The sequence below is a fragment of the Lithobates pipiens genome, unplaced genomic scaffold, assembly GCF_037356315.1.
Source record: "Lithobates pipiens isolate NorthernLeopardFrog02 unplaced genomic scaffold, aLitPip1_a1.2 Scaffold_16, whole genome shotgun sequence".
Classification (NCBI taxonomy): domain Eukaryota; kingdom Metazoa; phylum Chordata; class Amphibia; order Anura; family Ranidae; genus Lithobates; species Lithobates pipiens.
The window spans coordinates 237,777,356-237,804,183 of NW_027507748.1; the positions used below are offsets into that span (position 1 = coordinate 237,777,356).

Sequence of the window (26,828 nt, forward strand, 5' to 3'; positions counted from 1 at the left end):
GCCAGGAGAGAATCGCTTTTGGAAAAAATCGTCCAGTACCATGCCTGGAATGTGGCCAGCTGGGGCATGGCATGTTTTCTTGCCCTAGGTTGTGGAATACGGCTGGAGATAATGTTGCTGAGAAAGTTTTGTCTGTAGGCCCAGATTCCGGTGAAAATATGTTTGCAGTCACCCCTAGCAACAAGAAGTTTCCTGTTGTGCCTGCAGGGGGTGCTAAACGGTGGGAGATGCCTGCTGTGGTTTCATCCCATGGCCACCAGGAGGAGTTGGCCAGTAAAAGTGCAGCAGAGGACTGGTGCATAAGACGACGTACTCAAATGAAGATGGTGACCCCAACTACTGCGGTGGGTAAGACTGTCTTTAATGAAATGATGGCTGGAACTGCTGATTTCATGTATAAAAGGACTGGTTACAAGACTGTCCATGATGATGTGAGAGTGACCCCAGTTAGTGGGGCCACTGAATGTGCACTTGAGAATGACTTTTCCCTATATAGTGGGAATGCAAGGGTTAAAATCCACATAGAACCTGTGTTGATGTCTAAAAGTGTTGTGTCTAATGACTATCAGGCTCAAGTTGACCATGGGCTAGGACAGCCTACAAATGTGAAAAATGCTATAAGTGTTACTGTTAATGAAAAGTTTAATGCTGTTGGGAAAACTTTTGCTCTGAAAGAACCTGGGGTTATCAAAAATGGGCGGTTGCCTGTAGCAACTGGTGGTAAGACAGCACAGTTGTCCACAGGAATCTCCAGGGAACTTCATGTATTGGAGTCAGAGGTTGCCCTAGACAACTGCGATGTCACTCTGGTGGGACAGAATGGAACTGTAATGTGTAATGGTAATGTGTTAGTGCAAGCTGCTAGTACTAAAAATGTGCAGGTAAATGGTGGATTAACACAACCTGTGAAAAATGCAAAGGTGTGTGAGGCTTATGAAATGCAAGCTGAGCAAGGTGGTGAATATGGTGTATTGCAACCTGTGCTACCACAGTCTGACATGATTTACAATGACTGGTGTAATGAGTCTGCAACTAAGCCAGTCTGTTCTTATGTGTCTCCCTGGGCAGATGGATCGGTGCTGAGGAGTACCGATGAAGGGAGCGCACATACAACAGATTGGGATAGTTGGAGCAAAAATCTTATCTCCCTGATAGATGAGGCTTTTATGCACAAAGATAAGGTGGACATGGTTTCTGCTGGGCCAGCAGGAGGGGCTGCAGAACAGCTTGTACCTGAGGGCGCGGTGGCTGCTGCAGGGATTAACCCTGGTGAGCAGGATGAACCAAATAAGGGCACAGCAGAGACATTGTCCGTGACCCACAAAACTGAGGTTGACATGGAGTGTCAACGTGACGTCACTGGTAATGTTCTGGAGCAGTTCACTGATGCTGAGCCTGAGAAGTTGGGTATGAGTCCAGCAATTGGCAGCGCTCTGGTGGAGCACCAGGCTGTGTTTACCTCCAGCCGGGAGGAGGTTCCGTTAACCGTCGCAACTTTTCAAGTCTCAGCAAGTGAGTCTCTCTGCATCCCCAGTGTCATGAAAATCCCCAGGAAGGACTTAGGTCTGGAGTCAAGGGCCTGGTTATTTACCAAAGCATTAAAAGAGATGCTTGAACTTTGGGATGTACAGCCAATCTATACTAGTGTGTCTCCTCCACAGTCTGATGGGCTGGTACTGCGCAGTACCACTAGGTGGAGCACTGTATGGCAGGCTGTACAGAGCAAAGTAAAACGGGACAGGAATGGTTTATTCCTAAATTTGCTAATTTTGTTAAAAGTTGCTGCTATGTATGCTGCTGGACTACGTGCAGAAGAAATATTTGAGACAGACTTTGGAGAAGTTGTAAATAAGCCTAAAATGTCTGTGGTTACACCTCCTAACAGCCAGATGGGAAGCATTTCTGCTGCTATGGTTCAGGGTGGTGCTGGTCAGTTATCGATTAAGGGCGCGTTTACTGCACCGGTAGAAAAACCACATGAGATGGAAGGGCCATGTGTGAACCTGAAAGCAGCAGAGATCCTGACCAGTGCTCAAACAAAGGTGGTTAAAGAGACTGGGGTCCCCAGTCCAGTGGTTGGTTTAGGTGACAAACCTAATAAGGTCCCCGGGACAGGAGAATGGACAAGGAGCGTGGTAAAAATTGTATGTGGATCAGACGAGAGTTTGCCTGTTCCGGTGGATAAAAATACAGGTAGCATCAGAACGGGTCAAGTGGTAGGACAGCTGCCTGCAGAGTGGGTGAACCCAGGGGAGGTGGCGTCCTGTGAGGTTCCTGTGGGTGATGGCGGCCCTCCAGTATGTGTGCCCTCTGTGGACTCTACCCTAGCAAATGTTGGAAAAAAAGGCATTGGTGACATGTGCAACATTGAGCGGTCTAATGTTGGTTTGAATATGTCTGTCAATGATGAACCAAATGTGTTAATGGTACATGATAATGTGGTGTCCAAAGGTACAGGTAAACCTGGTAATCAATTAGTGACTGCTGAGTCAGGTACCAGAAATAAGAGGTGGGTTTCCGTTCTAAACACTATAGAAATAGGCCCCCTACAGTCTCAGAACAGTACTGCTGAGAGAGTTTTGGGGAAACCTGGGAACCTGAAGCGTGGAGGCAGAAGGGTTGGTAGGAAGACCAACGGGAACCCATTAAGATTTCAGGAGAGGAAGTGCTTGTGGAAATGCACTCGGAAGAAAAGTTGGGAAGGTCGCATCAAAGCTCATAGCAGCGTGACAGTAAGGCTTAGAGGGAGACACCAAAGGAGGCATTGGGTGGAGTTCCCCGTTAGGAGAAGCGAGGTTGTACAGGAGGGTACTTCTGTAAATGGTATCTGGCACAGAGGTGCCAAAAGTAACTTTGGTGTTCCGCCCTCTGGGTCGAAACAAAGGGGGGGGATATGTGGTAGTTCGGAATCTCCAATCCTGGGACCGGGTTTTGGGAACAGCCAGCAGTCTGGCTGGATGATTGCACAGGTGGGTCTTGGGCTTAAAACAAAGCCAACACCATGGTTCTGGGCTCCACCCTCCCGAGGAGTCCAGGCGTGTAAGGGAGAAGAAGTGTGCATGTCTACACAGGTCGGTCTGTCAGAGTAGACAGAGGGTCCAAGCTTGTGGGCTGAAAGAGAAGCTGTTAAAGAGTGCTGAGGTACTGGGTGTACGGGAACTCTGTTAAAGAGCCAAGAGGGCTGCAGCAGAAGTCTGAGCAGCAGTGCTGCTAAAGAGAGCCAGGTGGCTTGGTATTTTTGGTTCTACATACATTACTGCTGTGGAAAGCTGAAACCCCTGTGTGGGCAACTATTTTGTTATCTGACTTTTTCTTTCTTTAATAAAAGTGGGCCTACGAGCCCTTAAACGACATCTGGTGTGGATCCAGCTCACTGGTAAGCTCTACCTTTAAGCTAAAATAACCCCCAAATATTACAATATATATATATATATATATATATATATATATAATGTATGTGTATGTATAATATAATGTGTAAGAAGGCCAGTATGGTGGCCTGAATTTATGGGAGGAGCCCGGGGGGTATTTAACCGGCCCACTCGCCTGTGGTCTTTGCCGGTTTCCTGTGCACAATACTACGTCACTAGGCCTACTGCTCGAGTTTCGCTGCCATTCGTATAACTTCTCTCTACAAGAAGTCTCGTGGTTTTCGTTCCCGTTCGTGTTTTTTGTACAACATCTCTGGCTCGACTGCCGCAGGTAAGGGTCTCGATTGACCTCCCTTTTTCTAAACACATTTCTATTTGAGTATCTTAAAACGCGAAGCTCGACACTAAACCCTCGAGTCATTCGTTATGAAACCAGGTCGTTAGTCACTCGAACCCACCATTATTGTAACTGGCTTCATTTCACGGGCCTCGCTTCGTTAGAATTGGTTAGACTAAAAATGTTGCGCTATTTTTCGTAGCTTGTTATGTTTTCCGCCTCGACACCGTGTTCCACAGACAAGTCGTTGCCAGTCGCAATACGCGGCACAACGATTCATGCCTCTGCCACGACTGGCTTACTTAATCATTTCATTTTATAATTTCAAACATTTCACTCATTTGTGTCACATACTGTGCTCGGATTCAAATCCAGTCGCATCCGCAATGCGCCGATTCGTCCCGGTGTGTCCCAGTTGCTCGGCCTCATTTCGGTACATGCTCCAGAGCCCGCTCGTTATTAGTCGTAGCCTTCTGCTTATCGATCCGGGTCTCTGTCATTGGAGTCATTTCACTGTCACCTATTACGTCCTGGTTCGAATCCAGTCGCATTCGCAAAATGCACGGGTTCGATCGGCGTGTCCCAGTTGCGTTGGCCTCATTTCAGTACATGCGCTAGAGCCCGTTCATTGTTAGTCGCAGTTTTGCGACCTCTCCAATTCGTGTCTCTATCATGGGAATCCATTCATTGTCATGTAGTGCGCTCCGTTCGAATCCGATCGCATCCCTGTGCGTCGATTCGTTTGGACGCTCCCCAGGTATTTTTTCGGCCTCATTTCAGTGCATGCTCCAGAGACCAGTTTGTTTCCCAGTCACAGCTTGCGGCCGGTCGATCTAGGCCTCTCTCATGACATATGATGTTCGTTTCATTTCACTGCCACGTTCCGTGCTCCGGTTCGAATCCAGTCGCATCTAAACATGCGCCGATTTCGTTCCGGTCCGCCCCAGGTTTATTTCCCACATTTCAGTACATGTTCCATAGTCCGGTTTGTTGTCAGTCGCACTGGCGACACGACCATTTCGTGCCTCTGTCATGGCAATTTTGCTTCATTTCACTGTCGCCTACTGCGCTCCGATTCGAATCCAGTAGCATCCGTGATGCATCGATTCGTTTCGGCGTGCCCCAGATGGATCGGCCACATTTCATTTTTTCCACAGGTCGTCTTATCTGACGTTCACAATTGTAGCACTTATTCGTACCCCCACGCTAAGCATGGATCATTCCACTCATTTCGTCCTTGGCGCAATGACACGTCGGATTGGGACAGAAAAAAGAAAAAAAAAAGGGAAAAAAAAAGAGAAAAAATGAGAGAGGAACTACTTAGAAAAACTGTCTACTCACCGGTGCACCTCGGTCATATTAGTCAGCAATTTGCGTCACCTATCAGTTAATTTATCAGACTCCTCATCAGTTGTCATCTGTCATTTTCTCTCTCCAGGTCAGTCAAGTTCAGTAGGTCCACCCTGCACCAGGTTGGACGTTATTTTCCCAGGTAAAAAAAAAGGGGGGAAGGCGCAGGTAGAACGCGTCAGAAACCAAGCAGGTATAGGTGTGTGTGTGTGTGTGTGTGTGTGTGTGTGTGTGTGTGTGTATATATATATATATATATATATATATATATATATATATATATATATATATATATATATATATATATATATATATATATATATTATACACACACATACACACACACACACACACACACACACGTTCGCGCCCGCCTTAGTGCATAGCAACAGGCGGCTTTGCTTGGTAAGATAGAGAAACAGTCTTGACTTGTGTCACCCTCTATAGGTTCCGGTCGTCCATCTTGCGACCCCAAAGAGATAGGACATCGCACCTAGGGCACAATCTACCTGGAGCCATGTCTCAAATCGGCAGCGAAGATCTTACCGCCCCCTTGTCTCCTCGCCCGCCTTCAGTGAGCGACAGCATACAGTCCCTCAGGGGTTGGACCATCCCCAGGCTGACGGCAGAGCTACGGCCAGGAAGGCAGAGCTTTTCAGGCTCCTCTCTTCCCCACCGGCGATGGCCGGGCCCAGTACCCCACCTCAGGCCTCTCTCCAATCCATCTCAGCAGCTATATCACAGCTACATACGATGGTGTCGTCCTTAGCCAACACGGTCACGGTTGTCCCAGGCGCTCCTAAAGGCTCACCCGGCCACAACCACCCCTATTCCAGTCACAGTCCCGACACCACTGCCGACAGGTACCGCAGGGACATGTCCCGTTGTCTGCCCAGCACATCTTGTTCCGACCGGCATAAGGAAGGACATCCTGGATGGCAAGGATGTCAACCTTGCCTCCCTGCTCATTTCGGTCCACGATCTCGCAGAGAACAAGGCCTACACCTGGGGAGATGTCTCCGTAGTTCTCAAGGCCAAAGATCCTAGACTGAACCGCAAGCTTTCCATCCCAGAATTCGCCCTAGCCTTTGGGATGCTAAGGGATGTCATATGCTCAGCGTCCCCTGCCAGAAGGGAAGAGCTGGACTTGTATCTCCACACCGTGGTGGACCTGGGGTACAAATACGGAGGCTTCTCCTTCTACGATTATCATCGTTCTTTTTCCGCCAAGGCAGCCGCTAGGCTGGCACAGTTTGTCACCCACAGACTGAAGCCTCATGGACACCGAGTTGTTCTGCCGGCATTTTTCCGGCCTATGCTCGCCTCTGTGTGCCATCTGCCAGTCCCCCACCCACACCGCCTCTTGGTGCGCCAACACAGCGGCTAGTCGCCCCTTAGAGTTCCCCTCCACCTCCGGTACAGCCCAAGGCCTGTCAGTCCCTGCTCTGAAGACACAGGTAGGCAAGTTCGGACGTACGGTTCGAACCATAGGAGGGGCGGCTATTTGCAATAATTACAATTATGGCTCGTGTAATTTCAGCCAGTGCCGCCTACTGCACGTCTGTGTCTTGTGCCACAGAGCGCACCCCAGGAATTTGTGTGAGGTCAAAACTCAGAAGGGCTCGTGACTAAGCTGCATAGATGTCCTATGGTTGGGTTTCTATCTCACCATGCACCCCACTCCCTCACTAGCCACCTTCCTAATCTATGGCTTCACAACAGGCTTTCATACCGGCCTTATCTCTCTGCCCCACACAACCTATGAGTGTAGAAATCTGCACTCAGCTGCCTCCGATGAGCAGGCCATAGACCAGCTGCTGCAAACCGGGGTGGAACGAGGCTTTGTCATAGGTCCCTTCACACAGCCCCCCTTCAGCATGTGGAGAGTTAGCCCTATTGGGCTTGTCAAGGGCAAATTTTCGAATAAAATCCGCTTGGTTGCATGACCTGTCTATGCCTCATTCTTCTCACGTTCCCAGTCTAAACTCCCTGATCCCCTCCGAAGAATTTTCGTTAAAATACGCCTCTGTTGACATGGCGATCCAGGCCATCCTTAAAGTAGGCACAGGCACGTGGCTGTCCAAGGCCGACATTTCCGATGCCTTTAAACTTTTGCCCATCCATCCTACGCAGGCTGGTGCAGCTGCCTCTGCAGCATCAATTTAATGTTTACTGTACGTTTGTCCCAAGAAAGTACAACCTTGCAGCTGATGCACTGTCCCGATTTTTTTAATTTCCTTTTCTTCTTTCGGCAGGTTCCGGAAGCCGATACAGTGTCAGCTCCTATCCCGCTTTGGGCTCAGTTGACCCTGGACTAGAGCTGCATCTGCATGGAGCCACTCAGCTCATCAACCAATCACTCTCAGATAACACTCTGAAAGCCTACCGGGTAGCCTGGAAAGTGTTTAACAAATTTCTGGTTGCCTCCACAGTAGGCACCCCCACAGATGTCAGGCATATACTAGCCTTCATCTCATATTGTCATAGTCAACTGGCCTTGTCCTTCAACACCATCCAGTTATACTTAGCTGGCATACAGCACTTTCTCTCACTCCAGGATCCTACTAAACCGTCCATCTTCTCATTCCACGCGGTCCGAGCCGTCCTGCGCGGCATCCAGAAGCAGCAGCCGCCAGTTAAAGTCAAACGGCTCCCCATCACCAGTACCATCTTTAGGGACATGTCCACCATGCTTACCAACTACCCCTTCGGTGTTCTCCCCAGTCTGGTCATACAGGCGGCCATTTATCTGGCCTACTATGGCTTTCTACGGCCCAGCGAGTTTACCTATAACAACTCACACAGTCCAGTCCTTTGTAGACGTCATCTGGTTCGTCGTGAGGACCACTTCATCCTCCACCTCTCGGTGACCAAGACCCAGCAGGCAGGTACCAGCGTAGATATCCACCTCTACAAAACCAACAACGCCTGGTGTCCGGTCGCTGTGCTTACTCAGTTACTCTCTCTACTACCCGAGCTCCCGGACTCTAGTCCTCTTTTGCCCTTTCCGGTCAAACCTTTAACGAACCGCCAGTTCATAAAACATGTAAGGATTCTCCTTTGCAACTTGCTTCTCAATCCCGGTGACTACTCCGGCCATTCCTTCCGCATCGGAGCAGCTTCAACCGCATCCCGACACGGGGTCCCAGACCATGTCATTAAAAGATTAGGCAGGTGTAAGTCGGCCTGCTTCGCTCGGTACATCCCTAACCCACAGGCAGAGTCTCGGGCATTCACCCAACTGGCTCAATAGATAAGGCTGGAAACAATAAAGTTCTCTTATCCCTATCTAAGTGTTTTTGCCCCCTTATTTTGGTATACTGTCCATTAGACCAGGGCACACTTCAGGTCCATTTCACATGGGGTATCTTATGATAAGCTGGTATTGTTCGGATACGTATCAGTCATAGGGCTTCGGCCTTAAGTAAGAAGGCCAGTATGGTGGCCTGAATTTATGGGAGGAGCCCGGGGGGTATTTAACCGGCCCACTCGCCTGTGGTCTCTGTCGGTTTCCTGTGCGCAATACCCACCCTCCCATCCCCTTTTTTTCAGGGCATTTCTCAATCATTTCTCTTCAAACACATTCATTTCTAATCATTGGGTATGCCCCCTTATTTTGGTATACCATCAATTAGACCAGGGCACACTTCAGGTCCATTTCACATGGGGTATCTTATGATAAGTTGGTATTGTTCGGATACGTATCGGTCATAGGGCTTCGGCTATATATAATGCACTGCCATTATATGACCGGCAGAAATGCACACAGACTTTTCTGGCCTGCCTCAGGACATCCTGTAAGCCCAGGTACCTGCCCAAGAACTGCTGCACCACCAAGTTAAGGACGTGAGTCAAACAGGGCACATGGGTCAGTTGTCCCTGTCGGAGGGCGGAGAGGAGGTTGGTGCCATTGTCACAAACCACCATTCCTGGCTTAAACTGGTGTGCGTCAACCACCTCTCAGCCTGACCCTGCAGAGCTGACAGAATATGTGCCCCAGTGTGGCTCCTGTCCCCAAGCACACCAGCGCAAGCACCGCATGACCTCATTTTTTTTTCCTGCGTACTTACGTAGCCCCTTGACCGCCTACGGCGCACCACTGGTTCAGAGGACAAAGAACAGGAAGAGGCCATGGAGGAAGCAGAAGAGGGGGTGGAGGAGAGAGGTGTGTAAGAATCGCCAGCAGTAGCATTTTGGAGGCGTGGTGGTGGCGGAACAACCTCCAACACTGCTGGCAGCTGAGAAGGATGCAGGACAGGGTGCAGTAGAGTCACCCAATGCGCCGTGAAAGATGGGTAACATCACTGTCCATGCCTGCTGGACCATGAGTCAGCAGTAATATGCAACTTACTGCTGACCGCCCTGTCTAGCGAGGCCAAGCCATTGCCTTCCCCAAGCCGGTAGAGTGCTGGAATCTCCTTTTGTGAGAAAAGTTTGGGGAACCTGCCACTGAGGAACCACACATTCCACAAACTCACGGAAGGGGGCAGAGTCTAACAACTGAAAAGGCAGCAGTTGAAGTGCTAGCAATTTAGCCAAGCTAGCATTCAACCACTGGGAGTGAACTTCTTTCGACGGTGCAGCAGCTGGGGCAGGAAAATTTGCCTGGTACAATCGGACGTCGGTGTACTGATAGCAAGTACTTGGCTGTGACGCACCTAATTCTACACCTTCATCTCAGTGCAGGGTTCAGAGATGACTGAAGGTGTAGTGGGGTTGGAGATCCCAGTTGATGAAGAGCAAGGAGAGGTCCACTTTGTTCTTTGTTGTGGGTCTTTTTAGGTACGCTTGCCAACAAACTGCATGGCAGGTCGACATATGTCTGGTCAAGCATGTGGTGCCTTAGAGGCTGATGTTTTGGCCACGTGAGATACGCTTGCGACATATGTTGCAAATTGCATCAGATCGCACCGCTGGTCTCGTCTCAAAAGCCCACACCAAAGAACTTTTGGAATAACATGCAGAGGCAGCACCCTGCACATGCGGAGCTCTGCAGTGTGATGCAGTCAGTGTGCTGCCCTTAAGCTGGCCCCTGGAGGGCATCCTGCCTCATTGGAGATCATCATCGTCATATTGGCCACCCACGTGGAGTCAGTAACCTCATCATCCCTTCCCCCCCCCCATCATCACTGGAGCAAACCTGGCAGTATGCTGCAGCTGGGGGAACATGACTGCCAGATTGCCTTCCTCTAGCTGGGTACCATCATCGGAGTCTTCAAAACATTGGGCATCCTCCTGGAGCATGTACCCAACACTGTGGTCAAACAGATCGGGGAACTTCTCAGGAGGACATGGTGGGGCTAGGGAAGGAGTGACTGATGCCATTGAGCCGAGGGTACAGGCCGCGTTGGCAACTGTTTTGCCAAAGTACCCTGAGCCTGGGTGAGAGAGGAGGATGAGGACAGCTTGGTCATACTCTACCAAGTCTTCAGCTTGTTGTGGCTCAACACAGCCAGCTGACGAAAAAAAGGACAAGCATGTCCCATGGCCACATCCTGAGGATGCACCATGTCCACAACCAGCACTGTTGCCTCTAGACACAGAGCCTGCTTGCCTTCTTTTATTGGCTCGTGACTGTCTGCCTCTCCTTGTTGGCCTTCCATACATACTAATGGCCTGCAGGGAGATGTAGCTGCACAAAGACGCGACGTATATACTGATTATACTGCAGCTAGCAGAATCCACTGCCTGCATGTAGTAGTATTATTAGTATGAGAACACCAGCAATTGTCTTCAGGTAGCTTTTATGTGCACACTGTGCAGAGTACACAGTACACCAACTGAAATTACTGCAGCTGCCTGCCTGTTGTATAGGATCAGAAGAACACCAGCAATTGGGGTAGCTTTAAGTGCACACTGTGCAAAGGACACAGTACACAGGAACGAATCTAGCTTAACTGAATTACTTATTAACTAACTTATTAAATGCTTTCTTCAGCTCTGTGTATACAAAGGAGCATGGGGGAGCTCATGTCCATAATGGGGGTGGTGGTGACGCAGCCCCAAATCCGCAATGGCTCAAAAGTGATATGGTCCAGAAATATTTAGACAGAATAAAGGTGGATAAAGCACCTGGACCTGATGGCATCTACCCACGGATCCTAAAAGAATTGAGCGCTGTAATTTCAAAGCCATTGTATCTAATTTTTAGGGACTCATTAATGACAGGAATAGTACCACTGGATTGGCACAGGGCCAAAGTGGTGCCTATATATAAAAAGGCAACAAAGTCTTTACCAAGTAACTATAGACCTGTTAGTTTAACTTCTATAGTTGGGAAGATACTGGAGGGATTAATAAAAGACCACATAGACGAGTTCTTGCAGGAAAAAAATATTATAAGCAACAAACCTCATGGATTCATGAAAGACAGAAGTTGTCAGACAAACCTGATTTCTTTTTATGAGGTAGTAAGTAAAACCTTGGACAGAGGGGTGGCTGTGGACGTGGTATACTTGGGTTTTGCAAAAGCTTTTGATACAGTTTCGCACACACGGCTCATGTGCAAGATAACATCTACAGGTTTGGAAATATCAGTTTGTAAATGGATAGGAAACTGGCTAAAAGACAGAATTCAGAGTAGTGGTTAATGATTCTTACTCTGAATGGTCTAAGGTTATCAGTGGTGTACCCCAAAGTTCAGAATGCTTCATCAATTTAGGCAAATTTGTATTCTGCTACATTTTTTGGGTAAAAAGAAAACAGTATATATTGATTTGCTCAAAAGTTATAGCGTCTACACAATAGGGGATAGATTTACTGTGTATGTGTGTGTGTGTGTGTGTATGTGTGTGTGTGTGTGTGTGTATATGTATATATATATATATATATATATATATATATATATATATATATATATATATATATATATATATATATATATATATATATATATATATATATATATATATATATATATAAAATGTATGTATAAATTATAATCTCTCTCACAATGAAGTACACCCCTCACACTTTCTGTAAATATTTTATTATATCTTTTCATATGACAACACTGAAGAATTGACACTTTGCTACAATGTAAAGTAGTGAGTGTACAGCTGTAATCTTGCTGGCCCCTCAAAATAACTCAACACTAAGGATGAGCAGAATCTGCGAACAGACCTAAACTTCGTGTGAACTTTGGAACCCTATTAAAGTCTATGGGACTCAAACGTTCAAAATCTAAAGTGCTAATTTTAAAGGCTAATATGCAAGTTATTGTCCTAAAAAGTGTTTGGGGACCTGGGTCCTGCCCCAGGGTACATGTATCAATGCAAAAAAAGTTTTAAAAACTGAATTTTTTTTGGGGGAGCAGTGATTTTTTAATAATGCTTAAAGTGAAACAATAAAAGTGTAATATTCCTTTAAATTTTATGCCTGGGGATGTGTATAGTATGCCTGTAAAGAGGCGCATGTTTCCCGTGCTTAGAACTGTCCCTGCACAAAGTGTCATTTCTGCAGGAAAAACATTTAAAATCACTCGCGGCTATAATGAATTGTCGGCTCCCCGTAATACAGAGAACACTCATTGAAAGTCATTGATAAAAAAAAAAAAAAAAAAAAAGTGGGGTTCCCCCAAATTCAATTACCATGCCCTTCAGGTCTGGTATGGATATTAAGGGGAACCCAGCGTCAATTTTTTTTTTTTTTTTTTTTAATGGAGTGGAGTTCCCCCTGAAAATCCATACCAGACCCTGTATCCGAGCACGCAACCTGGCAGGCTGCAGGAAAAGAGGTGGGGGAAGAGAGAGCCCCCCCCTCCTGAACCGTACCAGGCCACATGCCCTCAACATTGGGAGGATGCTTTGGGGGTCTGTGACCCCTCAAAGTACCTTGTCCCCATGTTGAGGACAAGGGCCTCATCCCCACAACCCTGCCCAGTGGTTGTGGGGGTCTGCAGGACGGGGGGGGGGGCTTATCAGAATCAGGAAGCCCCCTTTAACCTCCCCCCCACCTGTTTGAAATGGTAAGGGGGTACAAAAGTACCCCTACCATTTCACAAAGTGTAAAAAATGTTAAAAAAAGACACATACACATACACACACACACACACACACACACCCAGTTGAAAGTCCTTTATTAAAAATAACAATTTAAAAAAAGATTCCAGCGGTGGTAATCCACTCTTGCTATCCAGCGATGGATGATCATCTCTTCGGGGTCCAGCGATGGCTGATCTGATCCAGTGACAGGTGATCTCTCCATCCAGCGCAGCGCATCCATCCATCCTCTGTCTCCACCAGCGGAGACACTGCGGGGATCCCAGCAGCCTGACATTTCTTATATGAGGAGGGAGGGGCCACCCGTCACCTGATCCCGTCCCCTCTGATGCAAGTGGGAAAGCCTGGCTTCCTCAATGACGTGTGGGTGACCCCGCCCCCCTGATGTAACGCAGGTCCCCAAACACTTTTTAGGACAATAACGTGCATATTAACCTTTAAAATGAGCACTTTAGATTTCTCCCATAGACTTGTACAGGGTGTTTTCGAATTTGCTGCGAACACCCCAAATTGTTCCCTGTTCGCCGAAAAGGCAATATTCGAGTCGAACATGAGTTCGACTCGAAGTCGAAGCTCATCCCTACTCAATACACAGCCATTTAATGTCTAAACAGCTAACAAAAGTGAGTACACCCCTAAATGAAAATGTCAAAATTTGGCCCAAACTGTCAATATTTTGTGTGGCCACCATTATTTTCTAGCACTGCCTTAACCCTCTTGGGCATGCAGTCCTCTTCCACTCCTCCATGACTATATCACAGAGCTGGTGGATTTTAGAGACCTTGCGCTTCTCCACCTTCCATTTGAGGATGCCCCACAGATGCTCAATAGGGTCCATCACCTTTTACTCTCAGCTTCTTTAGCAAGGCAGTGATCGTCTTGGAGGTGTGTTTGGGGTCCCTATCATGTTGGAATACTGCCCTGCGGCCTAATCTTCAAAGGGAGGGGATCATGCTCTGCTTCAGTATCTCTCAGTACATGTTGGCATTCATGGTTCCCTCATTGAACTGTAGCTCCCCAGTGCCGGCAGCACTCATGAAGCCCCAGACCACGACACGCCCACCACCATGCTTGACTGTAGGAAAGACACACTTGCCTTTGTACTCCTCATCTGGTTGCCGCCACACACGCTTGACATCATCTGAACCAAATAAGTTTCTTTGTCTCATCAGACCACAGGACATGGTGCAGTAATCCATGTCCTTAGTCTGCTTGTCGTCAGCAAACTGTTTGCAGGCTCACTTGTGCATCATCTTTAGAAGAGGCTTCCTTCTGGGATGAAAGCCACGTAGACCAATTTGATGCAGTGTGCTGCGTATGGTCTAAACACTGACAAGCTGACACCCCACCCTTTCAACCTCTGCAGCAATGCTGGTAGTACTCATACATTTATTTCCCAAGGACAACCTCTGGCTATGATGCTGAGCACGTGCTCTCAACTTCTTTGGTCGACCGTGGCGAGGCCTGTTCTGAGTGGAACCTGTCCTGTTATACCGCAGTATGGTCTTGGTCACCATGCTGTAGCTCAGTTTCAGGGTCTTGCCAATCTTCTTATAACTTAGGCCATCTTTATGTAAAACAACAAATCTTTTTTTTTTTTTTTTTATTTGTTTTATAGAACCTCAGAGTATTTGGCCATGAGGTACCATGTTAAACTTCTAGTGACCAGTATATGGTGTGTACTCGCTTTTGTGAGATACAGTGTATGTGTGATTTATTTATTTTTAACCTGTAATGGCAGTGATTTGTGTTTGTGTTTTTTTTGTTTTTTTTTGAGGAGCAGGCAAATCAGATACCTAACTACCTAACTGACATTTTTGACTTTTTTTTTATTTTTATTTATTTTTTAATGAACCAGTGATTTTATTACAGTGATCAGTGCTAAAAATATGCTCTGATGTTGTACTACTAGCAGGGAAGGGGTTAACACCAGGGGCGATCAAGGGGTTAAATGTGTTCCCTCACTGTGTGTGTTCATACTGCATGGGGGATGGGCTGCCTGGAACAACACACAGATCCGTCTTCCAGACCCATTTTGTCAAATGCATGGGCAAACTTTTGTCAAAGGCATGGGAAGCTATGCATTGTCATGAGGGAAATGTACCAATGCAAATAAAGCAAGGAGACAGTCTAATTTATGAGTTTTTGAAGGCAAGATGCGCAAATCCTTTAACATGATTCAAAGATGCCTCTGAAGCATTACATCATGAAGCTCCAGTGGGGAAATATGTGATTGAAAAAGATGTGGGTGTGCTTGTAGACCAGATTTAGAAATGGCATGCACTGTCAAGCTGTAGCTACTGTAACTAATATAGCAGAATACTCACACATTTAAAGGGTATTTATTCAAAAGATAAATCTATAATTCTACCACTCTCCAAAACACTGGTTGGGCCTTCTCTTGAGTATGCAGTTCATTTTGGGTGACCAGTCTCAGTAAGGATATCCTTGAACTGGAGAGAGCTCAGAGAAGAGCTGCAAAATTGATAAGGGGGCTGGAAGACCTTTTGTCTTTACGGAACAAAACAAGAAGCACTTTAGGGGAGATACAATCACAGTATTTAAATATCTCCATGGTGACTGTAGTATTGGTCGTGAACTGTTTAACCGGTTCCCGACCAGCGCACCCCGATGTACGTTGGCAGAATGGCACGGGCAGGCATATTGGCGTACAGGTACGTCCAATCTTCAATGCCGCCCTGCCATCGCGAGCGCGTGCCAGTCGGGACCCCCGTGAGTCCAGTCGCGGGTCCCGTGGACTCGATCGCCGCGGGCATACCCGCAATCGTCTCACGGGACGGCTGAATGGAGGAAATGCCGTGTAAACAGCATTTCTCCATTCTGCCTAGCAACTAGTGACGCTGATCTCTGCTCCATGTGATTGGAGCAGAGATCAGTGTTCACTAAATGAAAGCCCAACCCCCCCACAGTTGGTAACACACCCCTAGGAACACTTAACCCCTACACTGCCACCCACTGGTTAACCCCTTCACTGCCAGTGTCATTTTACACAGGAATCACTGCATTTATATAGCAGTGATTACTGTATAAATGACAATGGTCCCAAAAATGTGTCAAAAATGTCCGATGTGTCCGCCACAATGTCAAAGTCGCAATAAAAATCGCTGATCGCCGCCATTACTAGTAAAAAAAAAAAAAAAAAAATTAATAAAAATGGCATAAAACTATCCCTATTTTGTAAACGCTATAACTTTTGCGCAAACCAATCAATAAACGCTTATTGCGATTATTTTTTTTTTTTTTACCAAAAATATGTAGAATACGTATCGGCCTAAACTGAGGGGAAAAAAATGTTTTATTGGGGATATTTATTATAACAAAAAAGTAAAAAATGTGTTTTTTCAAAATTTTCACCTTTTTTGTTTATAGCGCAAAAAATAAAAACTGCAGGGGTGATTAAATCCCACCAAAAGAAAGCTCTATTTGTGGGAAAAAAAAGGACATCAATTTTGTTTGGGAGCCACGTCGCACGACTTCGCAATTGTCAGTTAAAGCGACGCAGTGCCGAATCGCAAAAAGTGGTCTGGTCTGTAAGTGGTTAATCTAAAGTCCCCGATAAAGACACTTGGCGTTTTTTTTTTTTTTTAAAGCGGAGGTCCACCCTAAAATGGACATCCGCTCATCGGAATCCCCCCCCCCCTCCGGCGCCACAATCGGCACCTTTCAGGGGGGAGGGGGGTGCAGTTACCTGGATAATCCAGGTAACTGCACCCACTTCCGGGCTAGCTCTCTGCGGAACGGGGCGTACGTTACGCCCCCGTTCCGCAAGCGCCCGCCCCCTTCAGCAAGTGCCCCGCTGCCTGCTGGGAAACACACAGCTCCCAGAGGCAGCGGGGACCGTCCGGATTGCGCCGCGCGGCTCGCGCATGCGCAGTAGGGAACCGGGAAATGAAGCCGAAAGGCTCCATTTCCTGATTCCCATACCCAAGATGGCGGCGGGACCCGGCAGCCGAGCGAGCGATCGGCTTCGGGTGCCGACATCGCGGGCGCGCTGGACAGGTAAGTGTCACTATTTAAAAGTCAGCAGCTGCAGTATTTGTAGCTGCTGGCTTTTAAAAAAAAAAAAACGCGGAGTCCCGGTGGACTCCCGCTTTAAGTGATATTACAGGAATACTGAATTGGATGGTAGCAGGTAATTTTCAACTCAAAAAATACTAGCCTCAGAATAGAGGCAGATATTTTTATTTGAAATTTAGGAGATTACAGATGATGTAGCAAACAATCACAGATAAAAGGCCTAGCCAGTTCATGCCTAACTTTTTGCTAATACTGGGTTTGTGAGTACAAAAATGGGAGTGGGGGTTAGATGCACACATTTTACTACTAGTTTAACTTATTTCAAACAATGAAGTTGTGCATCATTAATTTGATGCTCGCCTGTTTTCTTTGACCTGGGGTGCTAGGCTCTAGGCAAGGCAATATACGTGCATTATAGTGATCTTTGTTGGAAGATTAGAGGGAGTTGGTAAGCAGTGATCAATTTCTTTTGGTCAGTAACAAATATGTGATGTGCTCTGAGCATCCCAAAACTAAAAAGGCGCTATAGAAAAATGTATATACCTCCAAATGCCACCCCCCCCCCCCCCATAATAATAAAAGGCCACTTTTTCTTGTAAAAACAAAAGCCTTTTTATGGACAGAACATGCCTTTCTATCATGTGCAAAAGGCATATGCAGAGTTCCATGAAATATTGTATTGTAAACCCAAAGATGTAGTAATGCACACACAAAAATGGAGCCCAAGAAAGTCACCAAATGGTGAACCGCACTAAGACCCTAGCAGCGCTTTAATGTTTTTAAAACTTAAACATTCAACTATAAGTTTAAATTTGAAATGTGATACAAAATATCAAACTGCGCCCAGTAAGAAACCTTATAATATATACAATCAATTTCAAACCGAAAACGTAAATGGTATCACATATGCAGAAACACAAAATATAGTCCATTAGTATATTGAGTAATAGTTCATATTCAGCACAAATCCTGCCAATATAAAGTGCTGTAAGTCAAAAAGCGGCAAAAGTTGCTAGCAGATCGTTCAGATTCACAGTAGTCCACCAACACACCTCCTGTGCAAATCCATATAGGTTATGCACTTACCAGAAAACCCTGGTTTAAAAGCACATCTCATATCGCCGGAAGACCGATCGTATCATTAGTTCTCACGTATAGCAAGGCATCGGATGGATCTCATCGGCGTAAAATCCTTTTCTCTGTAATTCACCGACACAGCTCCTCTCTGTAACAAAAGGGCTGATCACCATTTACCCCTTTTATGTCCAATTACTTGCAAATAATGCCATGGTTTTTTTTTTTTCCTTTTTCTTTCTTTCTCTTTTTTTTTTTTTTTTTTTCCCCAGAACTTTTTTTTTTTTTTTTCTATTCAGCTGTCAGCAGGGAAACCTATTGATAGTTGATGACTCATCTGTTAAGGATGCAACAGCTGACTTCCCTGCCCCGTTCCTTAACCAGCATACATTACCACCTAAAGCTTTGCTCAATCAGGGCACAGACTGCACTGTGTGGTGCTCAGTACATTGCAGGGTGATTGTTGGGGTGAACACCCAGCGAATGGCACAACAGCAAATGTTCGGGTCGAACCGTTCACCCATCCCTAGTTATAGAGTCTTTCATCCTGCACTTGGCATCTGTAAAAAAAAAAATGTACAAACCCATCACACTGTATCCTCTTGAGGATAGTGCTCTTGATAGTCTGTAGGCACAGAGCACTTAGTCTTTCATAGGTCATCGTGGTTTTCAAATAATTCTTTATCGATGCCAATTTGCTGAGTGACCTTGGTCTCCAACAACTAGTGACCATCATGCTCAAATAAGAACCATATCGACACCTGGAAAGCCCTTCATCCTGCAATAAACTGCCTCAATGAACACACTACTGAAGTCTCATGGGAAAGCACTAATATGTTTCTTCACCTCAGTTTTTTTTGTCTGCATCAGGTAGTCTACTTAAGTCGAATTTTACTTTGAACCTGTCATACACTGATTTGGTATGCTACCCTGCACTCTTGAGATTGTGGAGTGTTGACTTTGCCCCTTGACCCAATTAGTCAAGTGGGGGACTGAGCTCCTCTCCCGTGTTTCTCGCTGTGATAAATCAATGCTGGTCGTTAACTTCCCTCCCACACGATGGGGTCGAGCTGTTGCCTGGCCCTTTCCAACATTTTTCAAACTTTTTTTCCCTTATCCCACCCACTTGTCTCTCTTAAAAAGGCAATGAAATCCATTTCAAAACTAACATCTCGAATAGTATCGGGCGGCACAGTGGTGTAGTGGTTGGCACTCTCGCCCAGCAGTAAGAACCTGATGGTTCAAATCCCAACCATGACACTACCTGTTTGGAGTCTGCATGTTCTCCCTGTGCTTGCGTGGGTTTCCTCCGGGTACTCCGGTTTCCTCCCACCCTCCAAAGACATGCAGGTAGGCTAATTGGCTACTGTCCAAAATTGGCCCTAGTATATGAATAGGGACCTTGGATTGTGGGCTCTTTGAGGGTAGAGGGTATGTGAGTGTGCAATGTATAGGGATAAGGACAATTGTAGACACTCACTCAGGTTGAACTGGATGGACTGATGTCTTTATTCAACCTTGCTACTATGTAACATATGAAGTTGAAAATATCTGCCAGAAGCCACCATCCTCTTCTTTGTTTCTGAAGCCAGGCTTGACTGTTGCATATCTTGACACCCAAACCTACTTTGTTAGTTTTTAAAAATAAGAAACCAAATGTTATTTTATTTATATATATATATATATATATATATATATATATATATATATATATATATATATATATATATATATATATATATATTGTTTTTTTTTTTTTTGTTTTTTTTTAACGAAGTCCGAGGCCACTTCTGGCAGGGTATTTGCCTCCTTTGCTCACTTACAAATCCACCACTGATGGCAGTGACCTAAGCAGAAAGATTTGCTGATCTAGTTATTTCTGTGGTTTTGTTTACATGAGTACAAGGTTAGTTGGTGATTGATTTATGAAAAATTTGCAGATGTAATTTCTTCTCCATAAGTGGTTTGTTTTTTGTCTGATAATGCACACACAGTGCCTACAAAAGACAATTCGTCTTTTTTTTTTTTTTTTTTTTTTTTTTAAGAACAGAGGCCATTCAAATTGAATGCACTGTCAAGGCACAAAATGTAGTTACTTACAGCATTTTTTAAATGCAAGTGATGCACAGAGCATATGTATCTCAATTGAATTAAATGTATGTTTGGACTTTAGTACAACTTTTTTGAGTTCCTCACATGTGGGATCTAAGTAAATAAAACATAGGACAGGGTGCCCCCATCAACCCCCACACTGCAAGGTTTATAGACTCAGGTTTATTACCCAACCATAGACTTTCTATTGGGTTTCATATTTTTGGTGTGTTTTCTGAAAGCGCATCAAAAGTCCTGCATGCTGCATCTTTGGCGCACTTTCAGAAAATGTGCCCAAAATACACAACATAATAGAAATTGTATGGGGAAACTGCAGGTAACTGTAGCCATTAAAAGGCTGCTGGTACACCTGTATCACAGCAGTGTAAAACTGGCCTTAGAACTGTTTTAATAAGTGATTGAGTAATGAGTTCTTTTTTTCAGTGGTTTTATAACTTTATTTTTAATGCCATTAGGTAAAGAATTCAGATTGCAGAAGTTTGATTTCATCCTTTCTCTGGTAACGATAGATGGAAGAAAGCAGACAAAGTTGTCTGTGTCTAGTCTGATAATTTATAAAGCCATGAGTAATGAAGAACTTTGTTTAGTGTTCTTAAAGCGGTAGTAAACCCGCACATTTTTATTTTATTTTTTTAAACCTGCAAAGCAAAAGGCATAATGAGCTAGTATGCACCGCATACTAGCTCATTATGGAATACTTACCTTAGAACGAGGCCCCGACATCTGGCCCGATCCATGCCGAGGGAGCGGACATGCTCCCTCGGCGTTTCTTCCGGGTATCGCGGCTCCGGCGCTGTGAGTGGCCGGAGCTGCGATATCGTCACTCCCGCGCATGCGCGCGGGAGATTTCATTCCGGCCGGCCACTGCCGGATTTTCAGGCCGAGAATCCCCTTGTGCGCATGCGCCGCTGCAGTCAGCGGCGTATACCGTGGGGAATATCTCCTAAACCTTAAAGGTTTAGGAGATATTTTTTTTTACCTACAGGTAAGCCTTATTATAGGCTTTCCTGTAGGTAAAAGTAAAAAAATTGTGTATACAACCACTTTAATGTATTGCAAAAGATTCACAGGATGTATTTAGATTGTGTTTTTTTTATTCATTTATTTTTTTTACAACATGACTTCTGTAAGCATTATATGCGAGAGGTAAACTTTCTTTTTTTTTTTTGTTCATGTGACAATTAATCTTACATAAGAAACACAAAAATTAATTGCAGCAATGTATTACCCAATACTCAGCTATAAATAATTGAATACGTCTATAAGCATGTGAGTCATTTTAAATGCATGCAAAGTTGGAGCCTCCCTTCTATTTTCAGCATGTCCTAAGCTGCTTGGAACACTGGGTTCCATAAACAAAGAGGTGTACTTCATAGAAACATGACTTTTTGTTTTAAGGATGATGAAAAAATACCTTCGAGTTCTTTAACCACATGCTGATAGCGGCCTTTTACCATGTGGTTGCTCCAAATGATGGAGTGATCACATTTAAACAAACCGGTGTCATGTCATGAAGCCGGTTCCTCCCTCCCCTCTCTGTACCGATCGGTACAGTGTGAGAGGAAAGAGGGAGAGATCGTTTGCAGCACTATGGGCACTACAGATCCAGCCTACAATGCTGTTCAGTGCCCATACACTGCCAGGACTTGCCAATACTCTGCAATAAATTTTAACAGAAACAAAGAATTCTTCTTAATTTTTTTTTTTTTTTTTTTTTACCGCATTATCAGCCTTTTTTGATTTATAGCACAAAAAATAAAAAACCCAGCAGTGATTAAATACCACCAAAAGAAAGCTCTATTTGTGTGAAAAAAGGACAAACATTTTACATGGGTACAGTGTTGCATGACTGAGTAATTGTCATTCAAAATGTGAGCACCGAAAGCTGAAAATTGGTCTGGTTAGGATGGGGTTTAAGTGCCCGGTGGTCAAGCGGGTAAAATTATCAATTATAATCAGTTTTCTAACATTTTTCTCAAGCTCATGTATGTTCTCAAGCTCACGTATGCCACCATGCCACTATCAAAGCAGTTTTTTTAGGTTTATGTAAAAAAAGATTTAATTCAAGAAAAAAAAATGCCTTAAACACACTGATGCATTGAAATGGCTTCTAACACTTGTACACAGAGATGCCATTGTTTTTAACAGTGCTATTTCACATATGTACGATGAATTGATGTGCATTGAGTGAAAAAGTTCATATTTTTTGATGCGTCATTGCACTTTAAAGAGCCTAATTATAGCAATGGCAGCATACTTCAACACATACCCAAAGCAGTAAAAAACAAAAAATGAAGGCTAATACAGATGCATATATAAGAAGCCAGCTGTTGGCTGACTCAATTAACAAGTATCTAAAGGTTTGTTTGTTTTTTATTCACAGAAAATATCATTTTACTGTATATGTGCAGCATCTGATAAGCCCTGTTTGGGATAATTAATATGTATTGGTCTCATATCCAATGTAAATTACAGTACAAGTGTCTTTTATGCGCCATGTGAGACTTTAAGATGAAATTTTTTTTATTGACGTGAGCGAGAGATTAGTAATACCTCCAGTACTTCTGTTTTAAATGCATGCAGTCCTATTAAAAATTACAAAATGAAAAGATGCATAATCAATTACTAACAAATAGGATTCATTATTTACTGGACTGTGTAGAGTAAACTTAAACGTGTTACTGCATAAGCACATTGTTATCTGATTGAAAAAGTGTGTTTTATAGTAGCTTGAGGGTATTGTTTAGACTAGAGTCGCCACTTGATAATGAGTGAAAGCCCCCCAGCCCCTAAAGATATATATCAAAGTAATTTTTGTATTTTTATTACAGACAATGAGAAAATATCACCAAAGGTTGCAACACTGCCTAAACTGGAAGAATGGGCAAATACAGCCATTAACGTCAATACAGCTTTACAGGGACACCACAGTTTTCCAAGAGTCCAAGTTTCCAAACCAAGTCCAAAACAACCATTTGAAAGTATGATGGGAGGCCCCCAAAAAGACCAACAGAAGCTACCGCCTGAGAAACCCATAAGGATGTCTACAATTAATCAGCAGCACACAGGAGAATCTACTATATCGGAGTCCTTAATTCTACCACCTCCTGAAGCTTTCAGAGACCCCCAAATTATAGACAAACGTCATACCATCACTGATCCCACAGATGCTCGTGAAGTCCAGTTTGATAGAATAGTACTGAAACCTGCAGCAATTTCAGAACATCAAGAGGCACTGGTTACAGTAAAGCAATCTAACCAATCATTACCACCGCCTGTATATCCAAGGGTTTCTTCCCCAAATAAATACTTAACAGGTGAACAAGAGAACCTCAGTCAAGCCATAGAAAAGCCTTCAGAGACACACTTTAAACAGGGCCCACCTACAGCACCCAAGCCACGTGCATTACCACCCCACATAGTTATTAAAACAAGCAGAGGGGATATTCAAAATCTAGACCAACAGAAAAGGCCAAGAACCTTTTCAGCACATGAAAGGAGCACAGGCAATGAATCTGCGATCACAAATATTCTCCATTCTAAAGAACAAGAGCGGGCTAGACAAGAGGCACTGCAAAAACTAGGCTTGGAGAAGAAACCTTGGTCTCCTGAAAATAATTCTGTCCCACCATCCAAAACAGATCATCCTGCAGCACCCTGTGGAATTAAACAAGAGAATAAAGAAGATAAAAACAAAAGTGTAACAAATCAGCAAGAGGAAATAAATTCATCAAAAAGTATTCCGGTACAACCTCTTGTTGTACCTAATGCAAAAAATGAAACATTTGCTAAGAATAGGCTAAGCATGAAAGCTGAACAGCCTGTAAGTGGTAATCTAGTGATTCAGAAAGAAACCAATATTCTGAGTCATGGCCCCATAACCAATGATATCACTGTAAAGACTAAACACAGCGAGAAGACAAACATCCAAGAAAAGCCAAATGAACTGACAACTCTGTCTTTAAATGTGCATGACGTAACTGATAACTCCAAGAATGTAAAATCTGAAGGTCATGAAAATGCTTCACAATGGAATCCAGTTTCTCAAAGAAAGGAACATTTCACCAAAAAACCTGATCATTCATTTAGTGAAGCTTCAGACTCTCTTCTGATTCCGGGTCAAGATGGTAGTAAAAATCCTGTAAAGTTGCGGGCAAGCACAGCACCCGTTCAAGCATCCACAGTACCAGAAAAAAATCTTGTGCCTGACAAAACAGCTGAGAATTTTAAAAGAGTTGACCGTTTTCAGCATCGCATAGCCCAAGAAAACAAAGCAGCTTCTTTAGAAAATATTAACATGATTAGTACCAGCCCTAGAAATAGGTTTAGTTTTTCTCCGCCAAAGGAACCGCTAGATGTGCAACACGGTGTTAAAGTTACTCATAATGATGGGAAGGGTAGGCCACCTGTTGATAAAAGCAATAGACACAGCACTCATTTTGAACCATCTGATGAACCATATTTGCGTCTTCCTCAGGGTTTAGTCCCTGGTCTGAGACAAATAAGCATCAAGTCAAATACCTTGGAACGGTCTGGAGTGGGTCTTAGTAGCTCTCTTCCGAGTATTGAAAAGGGAGGCAATTCCTTTTTTAAAAAGCCGCTATTTTCTGGAAATTTCTTGCGAAATAACAGACCAAGACCAGCATCCCTTGGTACAGGGAAAGACTTTGCAAACCTAGAGCCCGGTACTGCAGCTGCAGACAGCTCAGAGAAGCATTCATTTTTTTCAAAGCCATCTCGTCAATCTGCTCCCGTCACAAGCGTTAAAATTGCACCAAAAGGATCCACAGACGATCATAGACGGCAAGCCTTGAAAAAGCTTGGCATTCTCAAGGAATGAGCAATAGACATTACTCCTGAAGTACTATTGCTTATAAAGCCTAATTGAACTCTCTTTGGAAAGCGTCCAGATGAATTTGCTGCAGCAAAACAATTTTTTTTTCTCATTTTGATTCTCCTCAATGTTTTCTATTGCTGATACAGCTGTAGCACCAGTGAAATAAATAAAAACGTTTCTCCTCAGCTGTACGCTATTAGACTGCCATGCCCAGTGTTTACTAGTAGTTTAATTGCAGCGACCAGACATACAGATTTACAGGTCTCTGTCAATTTGCTCATGAGCAGGGAGAGTAGACATTGCTAACTGCAGACCTGGTTGTCATCGCAGCATCTCCCAATCTTCAGCCCATGTTCACATCGGGCTATTTTGACATGTGATTTGATAAGTCAAATTGCTGGCAACGGCACCATCCGAATCTGTGCAATGCCAACTTTGCGACCCTGCACCGATTCCCCAAAAGTAGTTCCTGTACTACTTATGGTGACTTGGAATCAAATTGCCCCTGAAGTTGGACTGCATTGCCAGTTTGAAATTGTGCGAGTTCAGCTGAACTGGCATGATTTTCAAACCTGCCCTCAATGTGAACTTGGGCTTATTGACTATTTGTATTAAAGATGACACTGTGGGGGAGATTCGATAAAACTGGAGCATGCAGAATCTGGTGCAGATGTGCATAGTAACCAATCAGCTGCTAGGTTTTATTGTCAGTGTACTTGAACAAGCTGAAGTTTTTACAGAACCTTAATACATGGCTATTGATTATTTCTCAGGTCATACATACAGTAAGTGGCATCCAATAGACCAAGTAAAGTAATAATCATACAGTGCTGACAATGGCATCACTTAAATATAGTTTTTGGTACAAATAAGGGGTAAATAAAAAGGCCTTAATGGCCTTCCCTTTCCCACCTATTTTCCTTAAGCAGTACTGCACAGGAAAATAAATGGAAGGACTCAACTTCACTGCCACTAGTGTGTGTAAACTTTAGCAGAGAACTATAATTTATTTCCTTTTTGTCTGTTTTTAATATACCATTAAAGCTTTTTATTATTTCTTTTTGATGGGTGCCAAAACTTGTTGATCGTGTCAGAAATGTAAAACTGTTCTGAGTCTTTTACAGACTTCCAATGTTATCTCAAAAAATCTTCCAAGTTCTTGGACTACTGAATGATTAGCTTTTATGTTGTAGACGTCTGATAATAGGAGTGGTTGAATTGATTAGAAGAAAAGTAGGGCTGACACCACTCAGTCCACATAAATGCTGTGTGTTGTCAGCAACAGAGCTCAGTGCATTTTTGGCAGATCAACATGTATTTTTCTGTACTTGAAGATTATTTAAAGGGATTAAACATGGGACAATGTGTAAGAAAATAAAACTTTGCATGGACGTTGGATTGACTTCTGATTTCACATGAGATACTGTATACTCTTATGAATAAAATACAGCATAATGGACACTGTTTATGCTAGTACATACATATATAATATTTATTACAAATGATAGTTGAATGATATATTCATTAGAAAAAAATATTCCAGTTCATTTTCTGAGGAACACAAGCAGAGAAATATCTGCCCCCAAGTTCCGGAGCTAACCTAATTAGACACCTCTACCTGTTTGGGGTTTTTATTTAGTTCAGTTCTAGTTTTTATTTCAGTTCTATACAATACAGTGGGAGGAGTGGGACTCCCATTGCTGCATACA

General features: G+C 44.2%; 1 protein-coding gene across 3 annotated transcripts in view; it reads left to right on the forward strand.

The window, feature by feature from the left end:
- The window catches only part of CUNH1orf116 (chromosome unknown C1orf116 homolog), a 124,498-nt gene extending 97,988 nt beyond the window's left edge, over window positions 1-26,510 (forward strand). For all 3 annotated transcript variants that reach the window (XM_077481201.1, XM_077481200.1, XM_077481202.1), the window contains exon 4: window positions 23,114-26,510. In XM_077481201.1, the coding sequence (XP_077337327.1) occupies window positions 23,114-25,122 (2,009 nt within the window). In that variant the 3' untranslated portion in view covers window positions 25,123-26,510. The remainder of the gene's footprint in view (window positions 1-23,113) is intronic.
- Window positions 26,511-26,828: the final 318 nt, after the last annotated feature.